Source organism: Pseudorca crassidens, chromosome X (assembly GCF_039906515.1).
Source record: "Pseudorca crassidens isolate mPseCra1 chromosome X, mPseCra1.hap1, whole genome shotgun sequence".
Taxonomy (NCBI): domain Eukaryota; kingdom Metazoa; phylum Chordata; class Mammalia; order Artiodactyla; family Delphinidae; genus Pseudorca; species Pseudorca crassidens.
The window spans coordinates 128,773,981-128,800,017 of record NC_090317.1 but is presented as its reverse complement, the minus strand read 5'-3'; the positions used below and the strand labels follow the sequence as shown (position 1 = coordinate 128,800,017).

Here is a 26,037-nt window from a genome sequence, read left to right as displayed (position 1 = left end):
TCAATGAATGACTAGCCTGAAAAATACTGAAACAGGGATGAGTCCTTTCAGGATTCAGTCTGTTTAAGCATAATAATCAGACATTTACTGCAAAATAAAACAGAAGCAAAAAAACGTAGAGCGAGATAAGAACACTCGAAGCAGCTAAAATTGCACATTAAGGCTTTGAGTTATTGGACCAGCGGGCTGAGGTCTCTCCACAAAGTCCCTCACATTAACTGGCCTCTGTTTTCCCCACCTTTCAAGTTCCAATTAACCTTTCTGCCAACAGCAGATCACAATTTGTACACACGAGTCCCATTTTAATAAACCGATGTGGTTCAGATGTCCTCACGGTTATTTCAGAGAGAACGGCAATTACAGAAGCCCACTATCACATCTGGAACTTCAGGGAGAAACGTTTCAATTATATCTCCCTTCTCAGGGGTCAGATGTAAAACTATCAACACAGAGTCAGTGATATTAAGGGATAATGTGTTTACCAAGCGAACAGCAGGGCACATCTTGTTCCTCTAGATCCTACAGCAGCATATATATGTACAGTTTGTGTACAGAACAGAATACAAAATAAAGTAGGAGTGCACTTTATAGAATGCAGGAGACACAGGGATGGCCTTATTGCCCTTGCCTTTGCACAGATTCATCAGTTTTGTTTATTGCTTGTTTGTTTCCATTTCTGATCAAACTTCTCTGTTCTATCTCTCAAGGGACCTGAATCCCTCCACAGCCTAGAATGAGCCCCACCGAGTCATGACCTGCGCTGGTGTAATCACCTCCGTGTGTGTGTGTGTGTGTGTGTGTGTCTGCTTCTAACCAATAGAATATGGCCAAGGTGAAGAACTGTCACTCCTGAGATTACGTTGTGTTATATAAAATTCCGTCTCAGCAGACTGGAAATCAGGATTCTGGCCTTAAAGAAGTACATAGCTGTTCTGTGACCTGCCAATGAAGGGGGCCACATGGGGAGGGACCACAGGCAACTTCTAGGAGCTAAGAGTGTACTCCAGCCAAGAGTCATCAAGGAAACAGGACCGCAGTCCTACAACTGCAAGGAAGTGAATTCTGCTGACAATTGCAATGAGCTTACAAGCAGATTCTCCTACAGTCGAGCCCCCAGATGAGAATGCAGCCCGGCCAACACCTTGATTACAGACTTGACAGATGCTGGGCAGAGAATGCAGTTAAGCTGTGCCCAAACTCCTGACCCAAAGAAACTGTGTGCTGTGTTCAGCCACTAAGTTTGGGGGTCATTTTTTATGCAGGAAGAGGTAAGTAATATAAAGAAACATTCATGTGAATGGCAGGTAAGCATGTTTCCTGGGAAAGTTTGGATTGGATCCCTAAAGAAGCCTGAAGATGTTCTGGAAAACCTGAAGTGTAATAGGTCAGCTCCCTTGAGGGAGGGCAGAAGCCATGATTTATGCTCCTCTGCGTCATCTCCAACGTCCAGAAAAGGGCAAGATACAAAAAGACATAGGAGAGCTCTTCTATCTGATTTGACACTAAGTCATTAGCTTAGCTGTGCGTGTCAGTAGCAGAGCAATTGGCTATGTAACTTCAAATACCTGCCAGTCCTACGTATTATCGCATTTTGAAGTTCACGACTACAAAGTGCTTCCAAAGACTTCCCTTATGGTAAAATCCTCAGCCCCCAGGTACTTCCGGCAACAGATGTCATTATGTAAGAGTCTGCAAATCACCCATATTCCAGCCAGTCACAAAATGCTGAGTAGAATCTTTTGGAGCAAATTAAAACTGAGATTAGGAAGATCACGTATTGATTACGTTAGCAGTTGAGAAACACTTCCATTCTAGCTTTCCAAAACAACACTAAACACTTTTCTAAAATAACCCTGTAACACAGTGAGCCCCTGTAACCGTCCAAGGGGAATCCAGCCACAGCAGCACATGGACATGGGGAGAGGGGTCAGAGATGGAGCTGAGAGGCAGTCTTGCCACCTGCAGTGGGTGAGCCATGTGACTTGATAATTTCCAGCTTCCCAGGCTTCCACGCTTCCACACACAGCTCTGTGGACTTACAGTGTGCCCTGCTTATCTCCATGCTTGTCGGGAAGGTCAGACGGTATCAGGACTGAGGATGTATTTCACACACCTTAAAAATGATGGAGCTGGGGCTTCCTTGGTGGCTCAGTGGTTAAGAATCTGCCTGCCAATGCAGGGGACACAGGTTCGATCCCTGGTCCAGGAGGATCCCACATGCTGTGGAGCAACTAAGCCTGTGCGCCACAACTACTGAGCCCACGAGCCACAACTACTGAGCCCATGTGCCACAACTACTGAAGCCCACGCACCTAGAGCCCGTGCTTCACCACAAGAGGAGCCACGGCAGTGAGAAGCCCACACACCGCAACGAAGAGCAGCCCCCGCTCGCCGCAACTAGAGAAAGCCCGCGCACAGCAACAAAGACCCAACACGGCCAAAAATAAATTAATTAATTAAAAACAAACAAACAAACAAAAAAACTGATGGCGCTGTTATGACCCCAGGCCCACAGGCATGTTTGCAGAATGGAATCTGTGTGCCCTCCAAGGTGAAACGCAGGCAACAGGACCCCCTTGGCAACTCCCGCACGGGGGTGGGACCAGACCACTGTGTCTGTTTGGAGAAGCTCGGTAGTGCCCTACCAGCCCCCCATTCCACTCACAGAAGCCCTGCAGCGTCGTTTCCCTCTGATGCCGCACGGGCATGTCTGCTGGCGTTCCCTCGCCACCACCCTCCACGGTGTGGCTTTGGTCCCCAGAGTGGACTCTTCCAACTCTTGTGCTCACGGCCCTTGCGGGCTTGCCGACCACTCTTACTCTGAGCGGCCACCGTGCCGTCAGCCTGGCTGCTTCACGGCAGGTCCCTGGGTCCCTGGTTTGCCCTGGAAGAGACAGTGCAGCAAAGCAGCCCTCCCCCTCTTCAGCACAACTGATGATTTCAGACAGTGGTGGTCTGGGACAGCAACGCTCTATCATCTACCCGAGAGCACGGGGAAAGTACGGTGCCTTCCATACGGGAAAACGTGGGCAAGCCTCAGCCCAGAGTATGGGCTGCCCAGAGGGTGAACAGCCAGGGGAAAATCTCTGAGAAACCCCACCACTAATAAGAGGGCGGCTTCCTCCAAAAGCATGAGAATCATCATGCCGAGAATCGCCCACAGAAGAGCCATAATGTGAGGTGGGAGGAGGGCAACGGCTGGAACCCTTCTTCACTGGTGATTAACTAATAATGGAAGCAGCGGGTGGCTAGGTTTTAAGAAGTCTCGAGAATTTTTTTAATGTGAATTTACACACACATGCACACACACACACACACACCTGAAGGAAAGTGAACTTCCCCAGCCCCAGAACATGATGCCCTCCCATGCCAAGGACCCACTGGCACGTGGTCAGCCTGCAATTGCGTCCCGAGTGTCCGTGGCTGTGTACGGGGCCTCTTACCTCACAGAAGCTCTGGCACTGCTGCTTCCGCAGGTCCCAGGACACCTTGCAGGGCTCCAGGCACTAGGAGAGATGAACAGTGAAAACCAATCAGTAAACACGGGAAAAAAACAAAGCCCAAAAGGAAAGAACCCGCCTGTGCACACTCCTGACTTCTCAGGGCCTACTTTTCCTAGTGACTTTAGGAAATCCAATTAATCAGCAGCTCATCGTAACTGTGTGTATCCTAGGAATCCGAGACAAGAGCATCATGACCGAGCAGGGACAGAAAGACATACGTTTCCACACAATCGAAAAAGGAAAGCTGCAGAGTCTGGAGGCGACATGCAGGAGAAGCAGGTGTGTATTCCCTGTCAGGCACAGCAGTTTGGATATTTAGTTTTATTCAGTAAAAAATAGTTTCTAAAGGTGGTTGTTACAGATGAATTTTTTCCTCATCAACCTTAACGATAACTTGCTTTTAAATTGACAACATAGGGTTTTTTTGAATATTCTTCTGTAAGTAACTGAAGTATTGCATTAAATATATGTATATGCATATATATATATATATATATATATATCACACCCATTATTGTTAACTTATGTGTTTATCTCAGTGAATCCAGCGGCATTCACATTTACCCAGTTTAATTACTCTATTAAAATGTATGGAGTAGCCTGAATATGAGACTCTCCCATAAGAGCTTCAGAATACAGTTTGAATACATATATGTAATTTACATATAGGATTTAATAAATCAAAGGTAATAGCCAGGATCCACTGTTCAGTAACAACTGTAATAATAAATAATATATTATTGAATGAACAAAGTATATATACGTGTAAATGTAGGTTTTATATACATACTACTATATATAACGTATAATTATAACACTTAAGATATAGTACTATATATACTATCTATATAATATATTGTAATAAATAAGAGATAACAGCCAGGCCTCATGATTGAAATTAAAATCTTATATTCATATGAATGGATATTTGATTCTCCAAATTATATTTTAATGCAAATTTTAATTAGTACAAATTAATCATCTCGTAGAGTTAAATGACAGTTATCTAAATACTGGCATACCCTGGTTCCCATAAGCTCATGATTATTCTATGTATCTGACTTTCATTATTGATAAATTTTCCAGTTGATATCAAAATTCTCAGTTAAATTTCAGACATATATAATGTAGAATTCAGAACATACACCTGTACTATATTTTCACTTTACTTTCTAGCAACATCCCTGTTGTAAAATAAAGATACAGTTTAAAGATGAACTGGAAGACTCTATGGTGAAATTTACTTTGCAAATGTCCACTGCTATTTTTTTCAATCAAAAATGCATATATGAAAACAAACTACTGACTGTATCAACTGTCAGTCTGTCACAGCACTGCTCTCAAAGTGTGATAAATGACCAGTAATATGAGCATCACCTTGGAGTTCATGGGAAAGGCACTAGGTGTACAGAGTCTAGCAAGTTCTCCTGAAAATCTTGGTGCTTACGCTAAACTTTAAAAAGAACTGCCTTACTGTGGTAAACATTTCCCAATATATGTGTGTATCAAACCATCAGACTGTACACTTTAAACTTACACAACGTTACATATGTCACTTATATCTCAATAAAGCTGGGGGAGAAAAAGAACTGCTGTAGAATTTGATGAAAACAGGGTCTGTAATGGCTCTTTCTTGGTTCATGTAAGTATCATTTAAGAATCAGTCTACTGCTTGTGAGAATATTCTAGATTTTATATGCTTTAATGTTGCATATGAACAATTCATTTTTAGTTATTTTAATTAAAAAAACTTGAGCTCGTCAATGATGCTTTTCCAAGACCTATATAAGCTTGTCCCAAGTCTATTAGTGTTCACCTCTTCCAAGCATGTTCTAAAACAAATGTACAAATTTTCACCAATATAACGATTCTAAAAGAATACCATTTTTCTAATAGCAATGGAATAGTTTAAAACTTGTCTACCTTACATAGTTCATGAGCTCCCTAAAGAGTGAGTTTTGTTTCCTAAAGGTACATCCAATGCCTTACCCCACAGAGTTACCCTTATTTGTTGCAAGACATTGGCTCCCAGCCTAAAAACTTTACTGGTCATTTAATAAATACGCTTAGACCTAACTCCTTCTCAAGACTACTTGAAATGAATAAGTGGCACCCTTTAAAATACTTTGCAATTTTTTCATTTGAAGAAGTGGCCTACAACGGAGCAGGACCGCACCACAAGACCTGGGGAGTTTTCACGGACAGAGGCTCAGCTACTTACAAGTTAAGTATCTGTCATTTCACTCGGGAAACATCCAACAAGCATTTATTCCATATAAAAACTGTTCAGTGCCATGTGGCTAAAAATGTCTCAGAATAATTACGTGATTCTTGCTTTCTGTCGTTGCTGAAACTGTAAACTATGAAAGCAAGATATTACATGTATACAGTTGCATTTTCATAACTAGAGACACGCATGAGTGCATTAAAAAAGTCAGTCCTCTGTGATGTCCATGATTCCAAATAACCATATTCCTGACAACTTGTGGAATAAATGCCTTATAAAAACTAGGTACCATTTACAAAAGTGGGCATATTTCTGAAATGCTAACAGCAGCAATACGTAATGTACTTGTCTTCTTGTTAATCCAGAATCGCCATCTGTCAAGTCTAGCATTGGTATATACAATTCATTTAAAGTTCTATTTTAATTGCACGCTTGCCTCATTTCTAGTCACCACTAATCAGTAGCAGCTGAAGATACATCTCAAAATGCTACTAATGACAGCCAACATTTTCTTTTAGTAATCCTCGGTGAAAACTACCTGACAAGAGCAGCCTAGATGTAAACATTTATGTAAATCTCGGCACGATAAATTTTCCAAAGCTTTATTTCTTTACGGTGCTACTGGCCAGGTAAAATGATTTCAACAAAAGCCAAAGAGGAAAAAAATGACAGCCATTTCTCTCACACTTTGAACAGGAAGAAAACACTTTCTATTTCTCCAAGTAATAATAATAATAAAGTACTGCCAAAAAAAGGTAGTCGTAAAACTCGCTTCCATGTGTGAAGGGAGTAGAAGAGAAGTAATACTACAAGCAACAACTGCAACTCTAAGGGCCGTGATCACACACTGCGTCAAACTACAAAAACAAACAGACAAAAACAGTAATCAAAGTTAGTATTTTAGCAAGTGCTTTAGCCTTTCAAGTTTTAGGCTGATCAACTGTTTGAAATCATTTCCTCCTAGGCTACTGCTTCAAGCCCAATGAAGAAAAACTTCACATTTCAGAGAAACTTAAAAAAAAAAAAAAAAAAAAGGTTGAGCTATCAATTTTTTTTTACTTAATCTAGAAAGATACATTCACAATATCACTTGCTCAGATGATAATTGTATATTAAATTTATATTTTTTAAATGTTCAGTAATAGAGATTGGTTCAAGATGGTGGAGTAAAAGGACAAGTACTCCCTCCCTCTTGCAAGAGCAACAGAAACACAACTAACTGCTGAATAATCATCGACAGGAAGACACTAGAACTCACCAAAAAAGATACCCCACATCCAAACACAAAGGAGAAGCTGCAGTGAAACAGTAGAAGGGGCGCAATCACAATAAAATCAAATCCCGTAACCGCTGGGTGGGTGATTCACAGACTGGAGAATAATTATACCACAGAGGTCCACCACCAGAGGGAAGTTCTAAGCTACATGTCAGGCTTCCCAACCTGGGGGTCAGGAAATGGGAGGAGGACTTCCCAGAGAATCAGACTTTGAAGGCTACTGGGATCTGACTGCAGGACTTTAAAGGTCTGGGGGAAACGGAGACACTCTTGCAGGTCACACACAAAGTAGTGTGCACATCGGGACCCAGGGGAAGGAGCAGTGACCCCACAGGAGACTGAACCAGACCTACCTGCTAGTGTTGCAGTGTCTGTTGCAGAGGCAGGGGGTGGCTGTGTCTCATCATGAGGACAAGGACACTGGCAGCAGAAGTTCTGGGAAGTACTCCTTGGTGTGAGCCCTCCTAGAGTCCTCCATTAGCCCCACCAAAGAGCCCAGGTAGGCTCCAGTGTTGGGTCACCTCAGGCCAAACCCAGCCCCACCCATCAGCAGACAAGTGGATTAAAGTGTTACTGAGTTCTGCCCACCAGAGCAACAGCCAGCTCTACCCACCATTAGGGACTGGCTCTACCCACCACCAGTCCCTCCCATCCGGAAACTTCCACAAGCCTCTTAGGTAGCCTCATCCACCAGAGGGCAGACAGCAGAAGCAAGAAGAACTACAATCCTGCAGCCTGTGGAACGAAAACCACATCCACAGAAGGATAGACAGGCTGAAAAGGCAGAGGGCGGCTCTGTACCAGATGAAGGAACAAGATAAAACCCCAGAAAAACAACTAAATGAAGTGGAGATAGGCAACCTTCCAGAAAAAGAATTCAGAATAATGACAGTGAAGATGATCCAGGACCTCGGAAAAACAATGGAGGCAAAGATCAAGACGATGCAAGAAATGTTTCACAAAGACCTAGAAGAATTAAAGAACAAACACCTAGAAGAATTAAAGAACAAACACCTAAAAGAATTAAAGAACAAACAAACAGAGATGAACAATACAATAACTGAAATGAAAAACACACTAGAAGGAATCAATAGAATAACTTAGGCAGAAGAACGGATAAGTGACCTGGAAGACAGGATGGTGAAATTCACTGCCATGGAACAGAATAAAGAAAAAAGAATGGAAAGAAATGAAGAGAGGCTAAAAGACCTCTGGGACAACATTAAACACACCAACATTCACATTAAAGGGGTCCCAGAAGGAGAAGAGAGAGAGAAAGGACCCGAGAAAATATTTGAAGAGATTATAATCAAAAACTTCCCTAACATGGGAAATGAAATAGCCACCCAAGTCCAGGAAGTGCAGACAGTCCCAGGCAGGATAAACCCAAGGAGAAACATGCCGAGACACATAGTAATCAAATTGACAGAAATTAAAGACAAAGAAAAATTATTAAAAGCAACAAGGGAAAAACAACAAATAACATACAAGGGAACTCCCATAAGGTTAACAGCTGATTTCTCAGCAGAAACTCTACAAGCCAGAAGGGAGTGGCATGATATATTTAAAGTGATGAAAGGGAAGAACCTACAACCAAGATTACTCTACCAGGCAAGGATCTCATTCAGATTCAATGGAGAAATCAAGAACTCTACACACAAGGAAAAGCTAAGAGAATTCAGCACCACCAAACAAGCTCTACAACAAATGCTACAGAAACTCCTCTAAGTAGGAAACACAAGACAAGAAAAGGACCTACAAAAACAAGCCCAAAACAATTAACAAAATGGTAATAGGAGGATACATATGGACAATTACCTTAAATGTGAATGGTTTAAATGCTCCAACCAAAAGACACAGGCTCACTGAATGGATACAAAAACAAGACCCATATATATGCTGTCTACAAGAGACCCACTTCAGACCTAGGGACACATACAGACTGAAAGTGAGGGGACGGAAAAAGATATTCCATGCAAATGGAAATCAAAAGAAACCTGGAGTAGCAATACTCACATCAGATAAAATAAACTTTAAAATAAAGAATGTTATAAGAGACAAGAAAGGATACTACATAATGATCAAGGGATCAATCCAAGAAGAAGATATAACAATTACAAATATATATGCACCCAACATAGCAGCACCTCAATACATAAGGCAAATGCTAACAGCTATAAAAGAGGAAACTGACAGGAACACAATAATAGTGGAGGACTTTAACACCTCACTTGTTAAATGGACAGGTCATACAGACAGAAAATTCATAAGGAGACACAAGCTTTAAATGACACAATAGACGAGATAGATTTAATTGATATTTATAGGACATTCCATCCAAAAACAGCAGATTACACTTTTGTGTCAAGTGAACACGGAACATTCTCCAGGATAGATCACATCTTTGGTCACTAATCAAGCCTTGGTAAATTTAAGAAAACTGAAATTGTATCAAGCATCTTTTCCTACCACAATGCTGTGAGATTAGAAATAAATTACATGGGAAAGAATGTAAAAAACACAAACACAAACACATGGAGGCTAAACAATACATTACTAAATAACCAAGAGATCAATGAAGAAATCAAAGAGGAAATCAAAAAATACCTAGAGACAAATGACAATGAAAACGCAATGATCCAAAACCTATGGGATGCAGCAAAAGCAATTCTAAGAGGGAAGTTTATAGCAATACAATCCTACCTCAAAAAACAACAAAACTCTCAAACAATCTAACTTTACCCCTAAGGGAGCTACAGGAAGAAGAACAAACAAAACCCAAAGTTAACAGAAGGGAAGGAATCATAAAGTTCAGAGCAGAAGTAAATGAAATAGAAACAAAGAAAACAATAGCAAAGGTCAATAAAACTAAAAGCTGGTTCTTTGAGAAGATAAACAAAATTGATAAACCTTTAGCCAGACTCATCAGAAAAAGAGGGAGAAGACTCAAATAAAATTAGAAGTGAAAAAGGAGAAGTTACAACAGACACCGCGGAAATACAAAGCATCACAGTAGACTAACAAAAGCAACTCTGCCAATAAAATGGACAACCTGGAAAAAATGGACAAATTTTTAGAAAGGTATAACCTTTGAAGGCTGTACCAGGAAGAAAAAGAAAACATGAACAGACAAATCACAAGTAAAGAAACTGAAACTGTGATTAAAAATCTTCCAACAAACAAAAGTCCAGGACCAGATGCCTTCACAGGTGAATTCTATCAAACATTTAGAGAAGACCTAACACTTCTCAAACTCTTCCAAAAATTTGCAGAGGAAGGAACACTCCCATACTCATTCTATGAGACCACCATCACCCTGATACCAAAACCAGACAAAGAAACTGCAAAAAAAGAAAATTACAGACTAATATCACTGATGAATATAGATGCAAAAATCCTCAACAAAATACTACCAAACAGAATCCAGCAACACATTAAAAGGATCATACACCATGATCAAGTGGGATTTATCCCAGGGATGCAAGGATTCTTCAGTATATGCAAATCAATCAATGTGATACACCATATTAACAAATTGAAGAATAAAAACCATATGATCATCTCAATAGATGCAGAAAAAGCTTTTCACAAAATTCAACACCCATTTATGATAAAAAAACTCTCCAGAAAGTGGGCATAGAGGGAACCTACCTCAACATAATACAGGCCTATATATGACAAACCCACAGCAAACATCATTCTCAATGGTGAAAAACTGAAAGCATTTCCTCTAAGATCAGGAACAAGACAAGGATGTCTACTCTCACCACTCTTACTCAACATAGTTTTGGAAGGCCTAGCCACGGCAATCAGAGAAGAAAAAGAAATAAAAGGAATACAAATAAGAAAATAAGAAGTAAAACGGCCACTGTTTGCAGATGACATGATACTATACATAGAGAATCCTAAAGATGCCACCAGAAAACTATTAGAGCTAATCAATGAATTTGGTAAAGCTGCAGGATACAAAATTAATGCACAGTAATCTCTTGCATTCCTGTACACTAACAGCAAAAGATAAGAAAGAGAAATTAAGGAAACAATCCCATTCACCATTGCAAAAAAAGAATAAAATACCTAGGAATAAACCTACCTAAGGAGGTAAAAGACCTGTACTCAGAAAACTTTAAGACACTGATGAAAGAAATCAAAGGTGACACAAACAGATGGAGAGATATACCATGTTTTCGGATTGGAAGAATCAATGTTGTGAAAATGACTATACTACCGAAAGCAATCTAGAGATTCAGGGCAATCCCTATAAAATTACCAGTGGCGTTTTTTACAGAACTAGAACAAAAAATCTTAAAATCTGTATGGAGACACAAAAGACCCGAATAACCAAAGCAATCTTGAGGGAAAATAATGGAGCTGGAGGAAGCAGACTCCCTGACTTCAGAATATACTACAAAGCTACAGTAATCAAGAGAGTATGGTACTGGCACAAAAACAGAAATATAGATCAATGGAACAGGATAGAAAGCCCAGAGATAAACCCATGCACTTACAGTCAACTAATCTATGACAAAGGAGGCAAGGCTACACAATGGAGAAAAGGCAGCCTCTTCAATAAGCGGTGCTGGGAAGACTGGACATTAACATCTAAAAGAAAGAAATTAGAACACTCCCTAACACCATACACAAAAGTAAACTCACAATGGACTAAAGACCTAAATGTAAGACCGGACACTATAAAACTCTTAGAGGAAAACACAGGAAGAACACTCTTTGACATAACTCACAGCAAGATCTTTTTTGACCCACCTCCTAAAGTAATGGAAATAAAAACAGTGGGACCTAATGAAATTTCAAAGCTTTTGCACAGCAAAGGAAACTATAAACAAGACGAAAAGTCAACCCTCAGAATGGGAGAAAATATTTGCAAACAAATCAACGGAGAAAGGATTAATCTCCAAAATATATATAAACAACTCATGCAGCTCAATATTAAAAAAACAAACAACCCAATCCAAAAATGGGTAGAAGACCTAAATAGACATTTCTCCAAAGAAGACATACAGATGGCCAAGAAACACATGAAAAGCTGCTCAACATCACTAATTATTAGAGAAACGCAAATCAAAAGTACAATCAGGAATCACCTCACACCGGTTAGAATGGGCATCATCAGAAAAGCTACGAACAACAAATGCTGGAGTGGGTGTGGAGAAAAGGGAACCCTCTTGCACTGTTGGTGGGAATGTAAATTGATACAGCCACTGTGGAGAACAGTATGGAGGTTCCTTAAACAACTAAAATAGAATTACCATATAACCCAGCAATCCCACTACTGGGTATATACCCAGAGAAAACCATAATTCAAAAAGACACATGCGCCCCAATGTTCATTGCAGCACTATTTACAATAGCCAGGTCGTGGAAGCAACCTAAATGCCCATCAACAGACGAATGGATAAAGAAGATGTGGTACATATACACAATGGAATATTACTCAGCCATAAAAAGGAACGAAATTGGGTCATTTGTAGAGACGTGGTTGGACCTAGAGACTGTCATACAGAGTGAAGTAAGTCAGAAAGAGAAAAACAAATAACATATATTAATGTATATATGTGGAATCTAGAAAAATGGTACAGATGAACCCGTTTGCAGGGCAGAAATAGAGACACAGATGTAGAGAACAAATGTATGGACACCAAGGGGGGAAAGTGGTGGGGGTTGGTGCTGGTGGTGGGATCCATTGGGAGATTGGGATTGACATGTATACACTAATACATATAAAATAGATAACTAATAAGAACCAGCTGTATAAGAAAAATAAATAAATTCAAAAAAAATTCAAAATAAATTCAAAAAAAATAAATACAAAAAAAATCAAAATAAATCTGATTAAAAAATGTCCAGACCTATATGCTGAAAACCCAAAATACTTCTAGGTGAACTTAAAAAAGAAATAAAGTGAGAGATATGTTGTGTTTAAAATAAATAAATAAAAAATAAAATGTACCGTAATATAAAACATGTTCCTACAGCATTCCACTCGTGGCATAGTGAGCGATGAGACTTTGTGACATTTACTATGTTGACTACAATATTCTTATCATTCGTTTGCAGCTCAATAAACACCTGCTGAATAAATTTATTGATAAATTGAAATGTTTTCCTAACCAGTACTTAGGACTGGGATACCTAAGTACTTCCAGAGACGAAGCAAATAATGAGGAAGAGTGAAGGGGGTAAATTTTGGATAACTGGGGTGACCAAAAGAATGGGAAACTGGAGAGGTCAGCCAATATCCAGGGAACAACTGCTCTTTACTGCCTTCTGGTTGTCTTCCAGAATTGCCCGACACTCAAACTTTACAGAGAAGCCAATGATGCAGAATTTATATAAACCCTTCCAACTTTTAAATATATTGTACAACACTGTACAGGTCTTTTTTTATTGTAATTAATTTATATCATGATATACTAGAGGGAATCCCCTGGTGGTCCTGTGGTTAGGACTCCACGCCTCCACTGCAGGGAGCCCAGGCTTGATCCTGTAAGCTGCGTGGCGTGGCTAAAAAAAAAAGACAGTAGGTAAATTTTTTAAATTGCTCTACGTAAGTGGTTCCGAAATGGGAGTGATTTTGTATTCCCAGGGGACATCTGGCAATGTGTGGAATCATTTTGTTGTGATTAAGGGGAGAGGTACTGGCTTCTTGGGGGTGAGGCCAGGGCTGCTGCTTAAACATCCTCCAGAGAGCACTCACATGATAAAAAATGATCTGACTCCAGATGTTAACAGTGCCAAGGTTGAGAATTTTTGAACAACATGCAAAGGAACCACAGTAACAGAGCTGGTCCTGAGAAACAACTTCCCCAGGATGGAGGAGTAAATGCTACTCAGGACGATGACCTGCAATCATGGAACAATGCTATAGATTTTGGCCACATTCATCCTTCTAAAACACGGTTTTGAAGATGTGAGGTCACTGATACAATTAGTCAATAATTATCGAATTTAACCTAAAGTACATGGTTTTATATTCGAAACGTCTGGTCAACCAGCAAATCCTGTCCAACCAGCTCCTTCAACCTCCTGTGAATTGCTTCCAGCGAAGCTGGTTGCTTTTCTGTTCCCCCAAAACAAGATCCTTTCTAATTCCACTCCGTTATGATATGTCTTCCTTACAGACAAGCTATTCCGTCCTTCTCCACTCAGATCAGTAGCTGCTTGAAAGCATCTATTTTTGGCCATTGCTGTCCCCACAGCGCACACTGATCTGCCCTCTCTGCAACCATGTAGCATTTAGAGTTCCCCCCAAGAATTCTCACATTTTTGACTGATTTGTGGAGCCTATGACTTGTATTAAAGTTACACTACCTCCAGATCCTCCTGAGGAGGGAATATGTCTGCTAACCCTTTTATAATCCCTCACAAGGCATATGGAACTGAGCCTGCAAACAAGAGAACAGATTATGAAAAACAAGCCATGTGCACCATGGAATGGAAAGCCTTGGTTTCAGCCCTAACTTGGCCATGTGTCTAAATCTACAAGTGAGAAAATCACACTAACTATCTAGCCTCAGCTCGATCGTTCAAATATGAGAACGCAGTCATTCATGTTAACTTATTAAACTATTACTGAATGTGAGAGAATCTTTACGGATTTATGGAGCACGTTTAAAATGATTTGTTCCCTGAAGCCTCACAACAACAAAACTACGGAAGTGTGTAAAATTAGGTACTATTATTCTCACATTTTAGAGAGAGGAAATTGCAGTTTAGAGAGGCTGAGGAAACAAAGCAAGCGACTGTCGGGGAGGCTATGGGAATCGGAATTTGGAGCCATGCGTTGGCACACTCCAAGGAATGTTATTTCCATTATAAAGCACTGCCCCATTTACGCCACATGCTACAAGAGCTTACAGAGATGAGATATGTGACAGGAATTTGGAACCTGAAGAGCGGTTTGCAAATCTATGAGATTACTAAATTACTATGACCCCAAGGAGGATTCAGCTCCAGAAGGCCCTAGGTGCTACAAATGCCAAGGTATTTATGTATCCCACAGACAAAGAGATCGCGCTCTTCCGAGCCAAAGTACCGACAAAGAGGAAAATTACTGATATTGCTTTGGTGAACTACCATCTGGACAGTTCAGCACAAAGTTCCACACCTTACACTTAACCCAAAACTTTCACGCCAAAGTACAGAAAAGGAAATTATATTACCTAAGTGGCGATCGTAAAAAATTCCGAGGCAAAGAAGTTTCCTATAAAATTCAAATGTTCACACATGCCCAATCCTCACGGAAACAGAACCCGTAATTACATTATGCTAAATAGACAGAAGCCACGTTAAAACACAGCAGCCAGCGTGCCATACTTTCCAACCTGTTCAAATGAACTTCTGCTAAATCAATGAGTGTGGATTCGTATTTCCTATGTGCTAAGCACTCGTCGACTCACCAAGGTGGGGGAAATCTGGTCGAAATTTGTTCCGCCTTGAGGTTGTCTATAATCTCCATGGGAGAAAAGCAGGCAAATAAATCAGTCTACAGCAACAAAGTATAAAATAAGTGACAGAAGAATAAAGTCCTATAAGAAAGCGAAGAAGTGGTATGTTGTTCCACGTGGGATAACCGGAGAGGGTCTCACAGAACTGAGGGCTCATGGATTAGCTTAGAAGAATGAAGAGGACCTGATCAATGGTAAATAGACTTGGGGCCTGGACAATGTCGTAGATATGTGGAGTGTGAGAGCTAAACAAGAAGACGCAATAAAACACAAGGCTGGGAAGATGGCCCTTGGAATTCAATGAGAGCCACTGACAGTCTTAGAAAGGAGTTGCTCGCCCCATCTGTGCTTAAAATGACTTGAGTGTTAGAATAGGAGATGGATCACGGAGGCAAAACACGCAGCAAATGAAACCAGAGCAAAAGCTTTTACAATTTCTTCCAAACCTTCTCTCCAGCACTTCTAGCGCCAATACGCCATTTGGATGGAAGAGGACATTGGGTGAAAGGAAAAGAAAAATCAACAACCTATGAAAGGCAATGTGGGAGAAGTGAGAATGGGAAAGGCACCCAACTTTCTAAGCCCAATCGGAAAGGAGCCGACTGTGTCAGTATGACGGAGGGTGCAGGCGAAACAAACACGGGGCAAGAGGAGGAATTAAGCGTTTAACATGATGAGTTTGAGCTGTCAAGTGGATATACAGGGAAGGATGCCCACCAAGCTATTGGAATTATGGACACACAGTTCTGGAGAAAGGGTGAAGCTAATCACGAGCATTTACAGGTTTCTTTTCTCTTTCTTTCTACATCATTCATTCCTTTCTTTCATAAACATGTGCTGAACTCCATCACCACAGCGTCATGCTAAGTGATGGGTCTGTTAAACTTATGAATTACACACACACACACACACACACCTGCCTTCAAGTTCTTCACAGTCTAGAAAGGTAAACAAGGCATGTTCACTTTTAAGCGAAAGTCCAAGATACATGTCAAGAGGAAGCAGAGAAAATATGAAGTTGGCATGTGAAGTATTTGGGGAGCTGGGATATATGAGAGCTAGAATGGCAACACTGAGGCAATCTCACAGTTCAGCAAAATGTTTTTGTGTGACCTATCTTGCCCCCTCTTCTGTATTTGTGCCCGGGGAGACTGAAAAAGAAGGGAATGGAACATATTGGTAGGCAGAAAAAAAGGATCAGGTGGAGGGGGTCTGACTGAAGACGTAGGAGAAATGGGAAATAATCAATAGATCCAGGTCCCAGAGGATGTGCCGGGGTTACAACATGGAAACACAGAATTTTAGAAAGGCAAGCATCTTTGATGGCATCTAACCCTACATCTTCCAGATTTGGGAACTAAAACATCTTTACAGGAGCAATGGCTGGGTAGCAGGATTCAAGTCCAGGGCTCCATTTGTGATTGGACACAGACCATTCAATTCACTGTTGAGCTTAGAGGATGTAAGAATCTGGAGGCAGAGACACACAACAATGGTCATGAGAAGCACATTCTGTCCATAGTTTTCCAGTGTGGTGAGAAAGTGCTGATGGCTAGATGTGTGTGCCCTTCTAGGGGCAATTCTGGTGACTGAACCTGAGAGGTCCTGAGTTGATAGACAACACAGGTGAGGGACACAGAAACTGACGATTCCAGCCAGGTCTGAGGTTTCTGATAGATGAAAGAGTAACATTTGCCCAAGAGGATTCTTGCAGAATAAAAACTTTAATGACCACATTTTTAAATGCCCGTATGTAGTAGGTACTCAGTGAATGAGATTCCCTTCCATTTCTAGAAGACCAATAAGGAGAATTAATTTTAGTTCTTTCATATTTCCCTGATATCTACCTTTGTTTCTTTTAATTAAAGAAGGAAATAAATCTTCTTTTAATTCTAGTCTCTCAAGCATGTTCCAATAATTGTTTCAAAAGTGCCAGTTTTTTGCCCAAATTCCAACAGCTATGGATGGGTGGGGTGGCATGTTCTTGCGTATGTGGCCGGAAGGTGGAATCAGAAGGAAAATTCTGAGACTAGAGCACCGTATGTTTTATAGGACATACGGTATGCTCTCACACAAAAAAATTTTCTGTTGACTAAAAAAAAGTTAAATAGTGATTTATATATATTTTTTGCATGACGTGGGCCTCTCACTGTTGCGGCCTCTCCCGTTGCGGAGCACAGGCTCCGGAAGTGCAGGCCCAGCGGCCATGGCTCACGGGCCCAGCCGCTCCGCGGCATGTGGGATCTTCCCGGACAGGGGCACGCACCCGCGTCCCCTGCATCGGCAGGCGGACCCCCAACCACTGCGCCACCAGGGAACCCCAGTGATTTATATTTAATTTTTGTCTAGATGGTTGCCTGGACGTAAAGAATAAATTTGGGGTTCCGCAAAAAAAAAAAAAAAATCCACTTTTCATTTCATACAGGTATACACTCATAGCATATAATAATGCCAGCAACAGAAGTTTCCAAAGACCTCTTCTGTTTTCTGAATTAATGGCAGCAAGTTTCTCTAGGAAACTGTAGATCTGTTTTTTAGATGGAAGTGGTTTTTCCCCCAATATATTTCCTGAAATATGTGCAAATATGTGTCAAAAAGTGTACCGTGTCTTGCCAAAATAATGAAATCTTTTGGCAGTCAGCCCACGGAAGTACAGCTGAACGATAAGCAGAGCCTACACCCGAGAGGAATCGGCGTGCCAGCCCAGCACAGGGATGTCACACCTCAGACATCTCACATCACAAGTCGACTTTCTCTGAAACACTCAAAGGGTATTTACTCTCCTGCCACGATGCTTATCAAGGAATCTGGGCCTCATTTTTATCACAACTACTGTTCACAATAAAGGGAATTCTAACATCAAGAGCTCTTTTAATTTCAGCGAAAGTATGTAGAAACAAACAAACAAAGAACAATTAAAATGGAAAAAAGAAACGAATCGAGGTAGTAGTTATCAGAAAATCATCCTGTCACTGTCATTCTTTCTCATACCGTTATGCCCATCATTCAGTCTCCTGAAATAGATCCGTCAGGGGATTCTGTTTCATTAAAGACCAAACAGACTTTCTTAGCAACCAGATTTTCCACCTGATCATCTGCTATGGCATTTTGGCATAGTACTGAAGTTCCAAATAATAGCCCACGGTTACTTCTCAAATGAAAAAGATACTATGTATACCTGTATACATGCCTGTAACTTATATAATATTGTGCATCAAATATAGTTCCATTAAAACTTTTTGTAATAAAAAGCTTTTAAAAATGAAGGTAAAAAATATTAATAATGAAGAGAAAGTGACAACTTTACCGTGGAGAAACCTGGAGATAATACCTTAACTAAGTGATGAAGGATACATCTCCAGGAACAGCGAAACCCGCCTGGTGTGCCCCTGATGTGATACACTAGTAAGAACAAAGCACCACCATCACGGAGGCAGTGTCCTGCCCAAAGGGCACAACCTGAATTGAACCGTGAGGACGTATCGGACAAATCCAGAATGAGGCACCTTGTATGAAGCAACAAGCCTCTAGTCTTAAAAAATACCAACATCGGGAACTTGTTGGCGAGACGACGGAATAGAAGGACGCGAGCTCACCCCTTCTTAGGAAAACACCAAAATCAGAAAAACAAAAACAAACAAACAAAACCACTGGAACCTACCAAAAAAGACCTACATCCAAAGACAGAGAAGCCACGACGAGACGATTCCTTTCTAAGAACTGGTCTCTCATCTTCGTATCTGTGTGGTCAGTATTGGCAGGACTTCGAATTTACCCACATTAAAATGCATATTATTAGTTTCAAAAAAAAAAATACCCATATCATGAGAGGCAAAGAAGGGCTGAGGACTGCTTCCAGATGAAAGGAGAGTAAAGACACGTGACAATTAAACGCAAAGCATGCTGATGGGCTAGATGCTGAATCTGAGAAAACAACGCCAGACAGGACAGTATTCACACAATTAGTGAAATTGAAAATTCAGACCAAAGGTGAGACCTTAAGATTACATCAATGTGAAATTCTCTGAATTTGATTATTCCACGGCAGTTATGCAAGAGATGCACGCTGAAACATTTAGGCGTAAAGAGTCATGATGTCTGCAACTTACTTTTAAACGGTTGGGAAAAAAAATAACAATGGTAAATGCACACCTACACCTATATCGATCCATCTAGAGAGAGAGAACGTGATAAAGCAAATAAAACTTAACTGGTCAATCTAGATTGGGGTCAGAAACTAGAAACCAGGGACCAAATCTGACCCACCATCTGTTTTTGTAAATAAAATTTATTGGAACACAGACACACCCATTCATTTATGTATTGTCACTGGTTGCTTTTGTGCTACAATAGCCGAGGTGAATAGTTGCAACAGTTTGTATGGCCAAGAAAGGCAAAAATATTTATGTCTTTGTCAGAATGTTTGCTGTACCCTGATCTAGATGAAAGATATATGGAAGTTCTCTGTCGTATTCTCGTAACTTTTCTGAAGTGTTCTAAATGAAGTTAAAAATGAATAGATCAAAACAACAAGGTCCTACTGTACAGCACAGGGAACTATATTCAATATCCTGAGATAAACCACAATGGAAAAGAATATAAAAAAGAATGTATATATGTGTATAACTGAGTCACTTTGCTGTAGAGCAGAAATTAACACAACGTTGTAAATCAACTATACTTCAAATTTTAAAAAGTGAACACATCAAGTAATCTTAAAATTACTCAAAATCACAAATTTTCTTCAGCAGGCATCACTGAAATCTATTATGGACATAGACCTATGGGCAAAAGGTGATTTTAAAATTAGTAAAGCAGTTATAAACAAGTTGTGGGAAGAAATGGAGACTTGGAGACAAAGGCTTGAGACCCAAAACCTCATAGTGACTGAGGGGCACGTCTTCCCACAGAACGGTTAACAAAAACCGACTAGGCTCTGCAAAGTTGTATCTAACAGGTTCTATAAACAGGTGGTTTAAGGACAGCCTCAGGAACCCTGATGGCGCTGAGACTGGAGCAGCCCCGTCATCCTGGAGTCCCAAGGTAATTCCACGGGGGGGGGGGGGGGGGGTGCGACGACCCCAATCATCCCAACCCCTTGTCTCGGTTTCTGATTATAAACACAGGAAATGAGTTCACTCAGCCCTGCGGTCCAATTTGCCTCTGAAAATGTCCCTCCCTCCTTTGTACTAAAGGAACCATTCTTACAACATCAAAGCAAAACGTTTCTCACAATGCAAGTAGGAAATGAGTATAACCTACTTATTTTGCCGTTGCAAACCATTCAATGAGACGTCCTGCATAATTATCAGCTTCCAGTAGTGTTTGCACATGCTGCCTAAATTCATACCTAAATTCTAAAATCAGCAGAATCGGCCCACCCCTATTACACATCTAACGAGGAAAAACCGACCCTGGTGTTTGGCCAAGGCAGGGATGTAACAGAAGGGTGTGTTCCATTTCCTCATCCTAACTTGAACATTTCCCTAAAGACACTTGAGAATGGGCCCTCAGGGGATATGGACTGCAGAAGCAGACAGCCCAACCAAATGAGGTACACGACAAGACAGCCTTTCCTCTGGGAAAATTAAAAATGTATATTTCATCAGGGCGCTCAGCAAATCAACAATGGCTGGAGAATATTATCTCTACGTCATTTCAAAGCCAGATATCTCCCTCTCTCTCTCTCACGCATGCACGCACACGCACGTGCGCGCACACACACACACACACACACACACACCCCGTTTTTTATTATAGTTTGATTACAGGCATCTGTGTCCTTTGCAAGCTATCAAATCAACGACTCATCTTTCTCCAATACTGACCCCCAGGTAATCAGAATAAGTTGGGAAGCCTGTCTCCACCATAAGTCAGACTTTAGAGACTGAATTAAGAACCGTCTTGCGCTTTCATTCGGTCAGATGCTGCACAGCTCAAGAGGAGTCCCTGGTCAGAGCGTCCTGCGGGTTTAACCAGCCAGGTCCCGCTCCCTCGTGAAAGCCAGAATGTAATCTGCACAGCATGCTTCTGCCAGCATGAGGCCCGGGTTAAGGAACCGCTCCCGACATGCCACACAGTGAATGGAGATTACGAACTCCCTGCCTTCATGCTACATTGAAAAGCTTAGGCAAGTCTAGCGTTGATCCTCATCTCTGTATATATTTTCTTCTCCACATCTTCTTAACAATACACAATTCCTAAGAAATCATGTAATCGGTGGTGTCAGAGAACCGTGTCAATCGTATCCCCAAGCTGGGTGGCCTGCTGTCCTTTTGCCCTGAGCTACCGGCCTTATGAAATCTCGCCTACGTCACAGGAGTAATTGAGTTTTCAATTTGGCCCCATATTAAAGCTCACGGAGGTACTTTTGAACTTGTTTATAATACGTGCTCTGGGTTAATAAGATTATTTGTATCAGCAATATATAAGAATGGCTTAGGCAGATGTACACCGTGGCTAATTATTTCCAAGAAGTCGAGTCTATTTGTCTGAGAGGTGAGTGATTGTAGCAGCTACTCAGCAAGGACCCAGGGATGAAGCAAGTCCTTTACAGTTAGACAAATCATCAGGAGTGTCAACGCTAATCCTTTTCAGATAGAAGCAGCTTGTTAAACTGACAGCTTAATATGTATCTGTGTGGTTCGGCTGTCTGACACGTCAAGCTCCAGGAAGGCACGGCGTGCTCCTGAAAGGATGGGGGGGGGGGGGGCGCTGAATCTCATAAGGACTTTCATGCTTCCTGTCTCCCGAGCCAGATCAAATCAGCCCGGCTTTGTTGACAGTAAAGGGCCTCTAGCACATTAGGGCATCCCTGAACAAACCCATTCAAGTGGGCCTTATGCGGTAGGTCTGCTCAAAATTAACAAGTGAGTCGTAATATTCGTAACTTTCCGGAAGCTGAAAACACTGGGAGGAGGATATACGTTAGTTATGGGTGGGAGACCCTATTTCTATAGACCCTGTTTGCCCTTTAAACCAAACTCGGAACTTGCACAGTCTCACGTGGATATTTAATTTTGTTCTCCCTTTAAAGAGTGACCTTGAGGTTCTTGTGTCCAGTGGAATCCATTATAAAGTAGCAATTAAACCTACTGGTGAGCCCAGTCAAAACCAGCAGCAAGAGCAAACTTAGTAACTCTGGACCAGAATGAAGATTTGTTTAATGATTCAGATTTTGCACAAGGTCTAGAATGGACTTCTTTACACTGTGGGCAACGCAGATGTGGGTTTCTTTGCTAATTTCCCCGTGTACCTCTTTTGACCTGAAACACACAATGAAGGACCCAACCAAAGAAGTCCCCTCTTGCTGTTTTGCATGTCCCAACTCAGCTAATTCAATCCCGTTCGATGAACTCTATGCTGACGCTCTCGACCACCTTACCCGCGCATTCATCAGTGGCTCTGCTGGACCAAAAAGGGCAGAAAAAGAAGGCATTTGCAGCATCCTGACCAGGGCTACCCAACGTAAGACCACAGTGGGAATGCTCTATGTATGCATGGTCCAATATGGGGGCCATCAGCCACAGGAGGCAATTGAGAGCCTGAAATGTGGCCAGTGTAAATGAAAAAGTAAACACTTAATTTTAAATCATTTAAATTTGCAGAGCCATATGTGGCTAGTGGCAACCACCCTGGAGAGTGTTAAAAGAAAGTACAAGGGCGCACATTCAACACCCACTATACATACTCCTTCTAGTGGGAAAGCAAATAAAAACTACATTTCCCAGATGACGCTATCACTAAGATTCAGAATGCAATTTGGCCATGGTAATGAATGCTCCAGGGCAAACTTTGAAGGCGAAAGCGAAGCAGAAGGTATTTTCTTGCTCGTCCCCTCTTCACTCGTTCAGAACACTGTGGATGTGTGCAGGTTTTCTTCTGTCTGAAGAGACTTCCCTGGGGGAGACTCCTAGCCCTGAGGTCACTGTCCTAGAGAGACCTCAGCACGAGCAAGGGGGTCGGCTCTGTACCGTTCTGGAGTCACCTCTGGAGGGTTAGTGCAGAGCCCGTTCCCTCAACACTTCCAAATCATTTTAGAAGCATTTAGTTCCCTGTATTCAATTCCTTCTAGTTTATGTACCTAGAGTGGTTTGTTTTCTTCACTGACACTGGCTGACGCAAGCAACTAGGAAGACAGATGTGCATTCACATTTAACCCCTATGCCACCAAAAACGCAAAGAATGTACCCATGGCTTCTCCCATTGTCTACTGTGTCACCCACGTTAGTTTATAAACTCTGCCTTCACTTTGTTACCTCCCTACCCCCTGCAAACGTATCTGCTGGGCCACATCTGCGGGTCCGACACCCTGAGAGACACGGGAAGTTCGTGGGCACATAAGACAGACGGTCTGCCTGCTTCAATCTTAAGTGGGATGGAGGGCAAAATTAATCAAGCCGGTGCAACACGTGGGATCAATACCATGGAAGAGGGATGGAGGGAAGCACAGGCGGGGACAACCTAACCCTAGCACAGAGCTGACCAGAGCTCTCTGCAGGAAGGGATGTCTAGGCTGTAAAAAGAATAATGAGTAGGAAGAATGCATAGCAAAAGCCAGTGGGATCTTCTTGTCAAATTTGACCTTCAGAAGCATGAAACTAAAACTGTAAATTTCAGCGATGGAGATCCACTCCAACAGTTTCTGCCGGGTTGTGAGATGGGAAACATACATGATTTATAGCACCCAGGCTACTCAGAGTAAACTTTAGCTGCTGGGCAAATGGAAGCTGAGATCTCAGCAGTCCTTAGAGTAATTGCTGAATGTGTTTCCAAAAGCATAGCAGACATGATGTCAAAGTGTAGGACAGAGGAAAGAAAATGACTCTTATTAAAGAAATTTATGTTCTCTTTATCAGAGACAAATGATCTAGCTTCCGTTTCTCCAAATATCCAGCACCGTTTATAGAACCAATTCTTCAATTACCTAATAAATACAGCATGGAGAGAGCTGCCTTATGAAATGGTAAAATTCCTAAGTAAGATTCCATGCACTTGAAAACAGCGTATATTAGGACACTCCTATATTACAACAGACACATGGTATTTATGACATAGCTGGTATACTAAGACGGCTTTCTTCCATTTTAGGGGAGCTTAAAAATAGTCTCACCCACACAGGAGATTGTTTTGGAAATTTTAGATAAGGTGTACAAACGCCATAAATCTGAGTTGGCATCTCAGTATAACTGAGGGCCACTAAATTTGGTAGGTTAACTGGCCAAGGACACGCAAGAGGAAAAGTAAAGGGTATTTCTTCCACAGGTTCTATTATTTTCTGCCCAGTTCATTCGGTGTGTTGTGCACTTGTTACTTCCTGAGAGGGACCTAAAGCACCTTGAATCTGCAGAGTAGAGTAGAAGTGCAGTGAGCCAAGACACTGCTAACTGGTGGTGATGCAGCCACGTCACGGACGGCCAGCCGCTCCGCTTTACTCCTTGCGGCACCTAACGCACCTTTACACCGAGGAATGCTTTTCTCCCACTTCTTTAACACGCTCGCAACGTCTCTATGTGTTGATACAAAACATTAGAAACGTGTACCCCGTTATTAACTTGAAGTAGGAAATGCGACTGACTCGTACACAGACTTCATTGCAAAGAGCGTTCCAGCGCCTGCAGGAAATAAGAGTTTGCTAAACACTTTGCGAGACTCCAGGCTTGTCCGATAAGGTAGGTCCTTCCCATGAAGTGAGGAGTTTCTCCCTCTTCTAGCTTTCAGTTTTTGGACACGAAGCTGCCCTTGCTGTTTGTTAAGGAGGAGAAGCCAGGGGCCTTCCTGTGCAGAGAAGACTCCAGTCTTCCTCTCCAGCCCTCTCCCGCCCCCCCCCCCCCCCCCCCCCCCCGCCCAGAGTGACCCAGTGACAACAAAATGCTCTTGGGCCGGGTGGATGGCTCCTCAGGAGTCTCACAGACCACCTAGCAATCAAAGAAGGGGGGGCAGAGGCCGCCTTTGTGCGGGGGTATTTTGTCCATCCTCCCCCCCCCTCCCTCCCGGACACCCTCACCACTGCCCCGCATGGCTAGGCAACCAGAGGCAAGGGCTTTTCACTCCGAATTTCACGGCCTGATAAAATGCAGGGGCTGTTTCCCGGGGGACCTGAAAGCCCTCCTTTGTGCGCCGTGGAGGGTCAGGTTAAGTCCCGCGTTTTGGCATCAGGCATCCGTTTGTCTTCAGCGAGGTCTCCTAATGGGAGGAGGGGGGAGGGAGGGGGGAAGGGAACCCGCTGCAGAAAGGGGGTTTCGTCTTCGCAGGGGCAAATCCCCGCCTGCCACTCGACAGAAATCAGGCACATGTAAATCGGCCGCCCACCGCACTGAGAGCCCTACCGAATCAATGCGATTAAGCCGTGAGACACGGAGCCTTCTCTGTCTTGCAGACTCGGCTCTCACGTGTTGCTCTAAAGAGGAAAAAAAAGCAAAGCATAGCCTTTTGCTCACACTTTTTTAATTAGCAAAAAAAGAACCTGCAAAAAATAGTACTGGAAATATTGAAGATCTGTTTCTTGGGCTATTTTTTCTTCTGCTTGCAGTAACATCATACGTAGGACTTTGAAATTAATTCTTC

At 41.9% G+C, this 26,037-nt stretch overlaps 1 protein-coding gene across 1 annotated transcript in view; it reads right to left on the bottom strand.

Moving 5' to 3' along the window:
* The window catches only part of LOC137216944 (anosmin-1-like), a 190,082-nt gene that overhangs the window by 76,024 nt on the left and 88,021 nt on the right, over positions 1–26,037 (bottom strand). Inside the window, exon 3 of the mRNA XM_067723069.1 lies at positions 3,444–3,506. Within this exon, the coding sequence (XP_067579170.1) occupies positions 3,444–3,506 (63 nt within the window). The remainder of the gene's footprint in view (positions 1–3,443; positions 3,507–26,037) is intronic.